Source organism: Acipenser ruthenus, chromosome 44 (assembly GCF_902713425.1).
Source record: "Acipenser ruthenus chromosome 44, fAciRut3.2 maternal haplotype, whole genome shotgun sequence".
Lineage (NCBI taxonomy): Eukaryota > Metazoa > Chordata > Actinopteri > Acipenseriformes > Acipenseridae > Acipenser > Acipenser ruthenus.
In genome coordinates this window covers 7,189,619-7,194,089 of record NC_081232.1, presented here as the reverse complement: position 1 = coordinate 7,194,089, position 4,471 = coordinate 7,189,619, and the positions used below count along the sequence as shown (strand labels likewise).

Below are 4,471 nucleotides of genomic sequence, written 5' to 3'. Positions count from 1 at the left end.
GAAAATACTGCATCCCAATTAAACAAAGTGACGTCCCAATTAAACAACGTCAACAGCATTGGGAAGAACCGTCTCCCAGAGTTGTATCCCATTTCAGCAGCAATCCCAATTAGGCGGGGTGTGTGTAGCCAGGCTAGTTTATAATAAGCAGTGTTGGAGTGTATTCACAAGGGTTCAAAGCTGGCATGTTTGCTGCAGGCTCTGGGTCCTGAAAAAAAGGAAGAGACCCTGTGTCTCCTGCAGCTGAAGTGAACCTGCAAGAGAGGCTCATGGGAAGTGTAGTTTTTCTGGTTGTGAATCTGTAGGCGTTCACAATGGCCCTTTCCTTGTGGGTTTAATTTCATGAAACTTTCCTGGAGTATATAGTCTATAACTAAGAGCGCTGTGATGTGTAAAAATAATGATAAACAGACAGACGAGTCTTTGAATATTTAGTGACTCCAGTGTGTAACGTGGTATGAATTTAAGATTTCTCTTGTGTGTCGGTACAGAGATGCAGACGGAGCGTGCAAAGAGGATGGACTCTGCAGGAGAAGAAGCGTCCCTGAATTCACCTGAGCTGCCCTGGAACCAGTAAGACCCCCGATCCAGTATTGTACTCCAGGGTGTCTTTTCTCTTGGCTTCAATGTGTGCCCTTCTCGTCCTGCTCTCTGCGCTGAGTTTGATGCGTCACTTTCTCCTCTTCTTGTCTTCTGTTCTGTTTCAAGTTTCTGCACGCTATTGAACTTGTTTCATTGGCACCGGATCACATCAGGCAGCCTGGGAGCAAACTGTCCCAGTGAGTGTCCGAGTCATAAATGTACTGAACCCTGTGTGTGTGTGTTTATAACCCTGTGGGTGTGTGTTTATAACCATGTGTGTGTGTGTTTATTACCCTGTGTGTGTGTGTCCTCTCTCTCTCTCTCTCTCTCTCTCTCTGTCTGTCTGTCTGTCTGTCTCTGTTTTTCTGAACTTTTTGCTCTTCTCCTGTTCAGGCTCTATTTGAAGAGAAGGACTGAGTCCAGGATCCAGTTAAGGAGGAGAGTGTGCTTCACTGGCCCTGCTGCTGCTGCTGCTGTTACCGGGGTATTGGCAATCCTCATACTGGCTGCTGACAGTGTGAGCAGTGACAGAGAGTTTGTGAAAGTCTCGAGCTCAGTGAAGTGTACTGAGGGGCAGGACTGTATCCTGAGCTGCACCTTCTACTACACAGCCTGGGATGAGACGTCAGATGTGATCTGGAGAAGAGCAGAAACGGACCACATTGTTCACAGTTACTATAAGAATACAGACCATCTTGCCCATCAGCTCCCTCAGCATGTGAACAGGACCAGCCTGTTTGATTCTGAGCTGCAGCGCGGGAACGCTTCACTGCTGCTGAGGAGAGTCAGGGAGGAAGACGCTGGGAAATACAAGTGCTCTGTTTCCACTCCCAGACTGTCCGGGTTGGGCCTGACTGAGGTAGTCGTGGTTCCGGCTCCACCCACAACAGCACCAGCTCATGTGACAGTCCCGAGCTCTGACCGACACGCCTGGTGGGGTTTAGGAGCAGTTCTTCTTTGTGTGATTGCAGGGCTCTGTGTCGGTCTGTGGCTCTATAAAAAACACGCAGGTTGCTGCTGGAAGTCCAGCAAGGCTTCTAGTCCAGCACAGGCAGTGCCGTTATCAGATGTGATCGAGGAGCCCAGTGAAGTCTGACTGCTCAATTTATCCAGTTTAATACAAGCTCCACTTTGAAGTCACTTTGAATTAGGAAACGTGATCAGTGTTGAAGACAAATTTTAAAAATCACATTGTTTCCGAGACAATTGAACTATAATCTGTACTCTCATTGTCTGTGCACAATATTGGAACAATCCAGCAAAGAGATACAGTAGTTTATTCAACATGACATTAACCTCTTCAGCTCCAGGATGCACATCAAAGGAAAGAGCACTTGCAGTACCACGCCCTGCCTGCGCACGTCAAGGTTTGCCTTCTGTTCTCTGGAGTTTTTATTTTCAATCTGATCTTTGTATTCATGCTCTGAGGCAGGGTTGTCCATATGTTTAAGTTGTAGCACGTTTGCGCTTTTGTTGTTTTTAAATATTGCAATCTACTCAAACTGTTTGCTTTTAGCATGCTTGCACACTCTCTGTGTTTCTGGATACTGCACTACGCACTTTGTTTTGGATTTGTTTAAATTACTACTGCTTTGCACACAACACTGCCATAGGAAGTGACTTGAAGTTTTGTGATAGTCTGTGGGACAACACCGCTCAGCGCTGTGACAAGGTACCTGACTCTTTAAGAGCGTGTCAGTTTTTGTGTAGAGAAGGAGAGAGAAGGGTGTGGTTGCTGTGTGGGCTTGTTAGAAAAAGTATTTTCAATCTACTGCTTGGGGGGGGGGGACAACTCAGGAAAGAAATCTATATAAAAAATCTGAATCAATTCTACAATCATCTCCTTTAGCGGATTTTGAAATTCACCTTTGTGAATATTAATAGAGATTTATATCCAGGCTGTGGATTCCTGGCCACTGTCTCACCAAGCTGTTCCTGCTTTACCCTGGGATTGAGAAGGATCATTTCTCCGAGCTGCCTTTCCATTTGGAAATGGTTTTTGTTGGAAGGATTTTTCCAAACCCAGGTGGTTCTGCGGCTGTGCCGCTTCCTGGACGCTGGGTGAGATCTGGGTGCTCAGATTTATTTGTATTTTTGTTATTATTTGTTTTTTTCTGATTTATTTTAGCTCGCAGAGGGCGCTGTTGTCTGTGGCCTGGCTACCACCTATGGTACACAATATGGTGCAGGTGCTCAAAGAATAATGAAAATGAAAAGGCAAAAAGAAAAAGGGAAAATAAAACACAGTAATGAAAACTACAAAATAAAGGTGCTGCACTCCAGCGGGTTTTCCTCAATTGTCGCTACCTGTACGACCCGGGTCTCCGTCCTACACTCTGCTGTTCCCTCAGCTATTTCTAGACACTATCGGGGTCTGCCCAAGGATTCCCCGCTCTCTCTCTTTATTTCTTTAGTTTCTTCTCTTTGAGTTTCTTTTGTTTTCTGTCCCGTCCGTCCACAGTCTTGCTGAGCAGCGTGACCGCTTGCTCGTTGTTAGGTCTAAAGGGGCAGATCTGAGGAAACACCAAAGTATTAATGTATAGGTCCAGCAAGCCCCGCCTCCCAGCCACTCAGAGAGCAGGAAAGCCCACACATCCTCTTCCACGCCTCTCTGCGTCCATGCCATGACTGACAGGCGGATCCCACGGGACTGCCGCCTCTTCCTGCAGCACTGTGCATACGTCAGACGGCCAGTCCAGGTCTCACCTGTTACAGCATTAAAACATTTATTTTACTGTATACATTTTGCTAACTAATATATATGTTTTGTTATGCAAAAATAAAATATAAAAAAGATCAATCTTTTGTGCCTGTCTTGCTTTATTGAATATGACTATCTAGGGTTAATAAAAATGTTATAAATGTAATGGCTTTTTTCCTAATATTATTATTATTATTATTATTATTATTGTTATTATTAGTAAAATTACCAATTACAATAATGTCTAAATCTGGTACCTGGAGTGCACATTCATTTTGAATCTGGAGTTGAAGAGGTCAACGATTATCATGCGAGTTGTTATAATAGATATGAAATCTGCAATGCGTGCTACGGAGTGCGGCTCATGTGAAATGTATACAGCTGTTGATCCATCATAATTTTTGAAAGTCTTTTATTGTCAGAAATGTTCTCTTAAAAATACATTAACGCAGAAAGTTGCTGAACTTGAAAATCAAATCCTAACACTCGGAGATCTATACAAGTGAGCAGTTTATAGAAAACAGTGTTCATGAGGTAAACAACACCTGGTTAACTTCAGATATTGCAGGTGAGACCTCTGACTTATTCGTCTCAAATGCTCATGAGGAATCAAACTCCTCCTTATCAAACACTGCATGTCCTATTATGGAAGGGTTACATGGAGAGGATGTTAACTTGACTAGACCATGGGTGACAGCTAGGAAAAGCCATAGAACACCTACAAATAAACAACCAGAGGGTATTGTATTATCCAACAAATATCAAGTCTAAAGTACCGGAGATTGGACCATACAGAAAGCAATGTGGATGTTTCATTGGTAGGTGATTCTACAATTCGCTATGTTGATCGTGATTTCACTCGTAAAGATCCATTGAACAGATCTGTAACCTGCCTTCCAGGAGCAAACATTCAGGGCATTGATATGAGAATACACAAACTGGTAAATGGATCCAATAAAACACAAACAGGGCCGGTGGTAATTGTGCATGAAGGTGCTAATGACATAAAAGACAGAAAATCAGAAGTGAAGAAACAAAGATTTAAGTCTCTAACTAAGAAACTGAAAGAGCTACATTGCAAACCCATTCTTTCGGGTCTACTGCCTGTTTTGGGCAGAGGTGATGAACGATATAGTAGAATTTCAACAATAAATAATTGGTTAGCTGGGTGGTGTGTTCAAGAACAGA

At 43.5% G+C, this 4,471-nt stretch overlaps 1 protein-coding gene across 1 annotated transcript; it reads left to right on the top strand.

The window, feature by feature from the left end:
* Positions 1 to 408: 408 nt before the first annotated feature.
* Positions 409 to 2,377, top strand: LOC131709668 (CD276 antigen-like). Its single transcript, XM_059012260.1, has 2 exons — positions 409 to 573; positions 976 to 2,377. The coding sequence occupies exons 1-2, from the start codon at positions 458 to 460 to the stop codon at positions 1,676 to 1,678; spliced, it is 819 nt and encodes a 272-aa protein (XP_058868243.1). The 5' UTR covers positions 409 to 457; the 3' UTR covers positions 1,679 to 2,377.
* The last annotated feature ends 2,094 nt before the right edge of the window (positions 2,378 to 4,471 follow it).

Excerpts from the sequence above, each read along its gene's own strand:
- LOC131709668 (XM_059012260.1), top strand. The coding sequence starts at position 458 with ATGAATTTAAGATTTCTCTTGTGTGTCGGTACAGAGATGCAGACGGAG. Across the intron at positions 574-975 it reads CCTGAGCTGCCCTGGAACCA|GCTCTATTTGAAGAGAAGGA; the intron begins GTAAGACCCCCG and ends TCTCCTGTTCAG.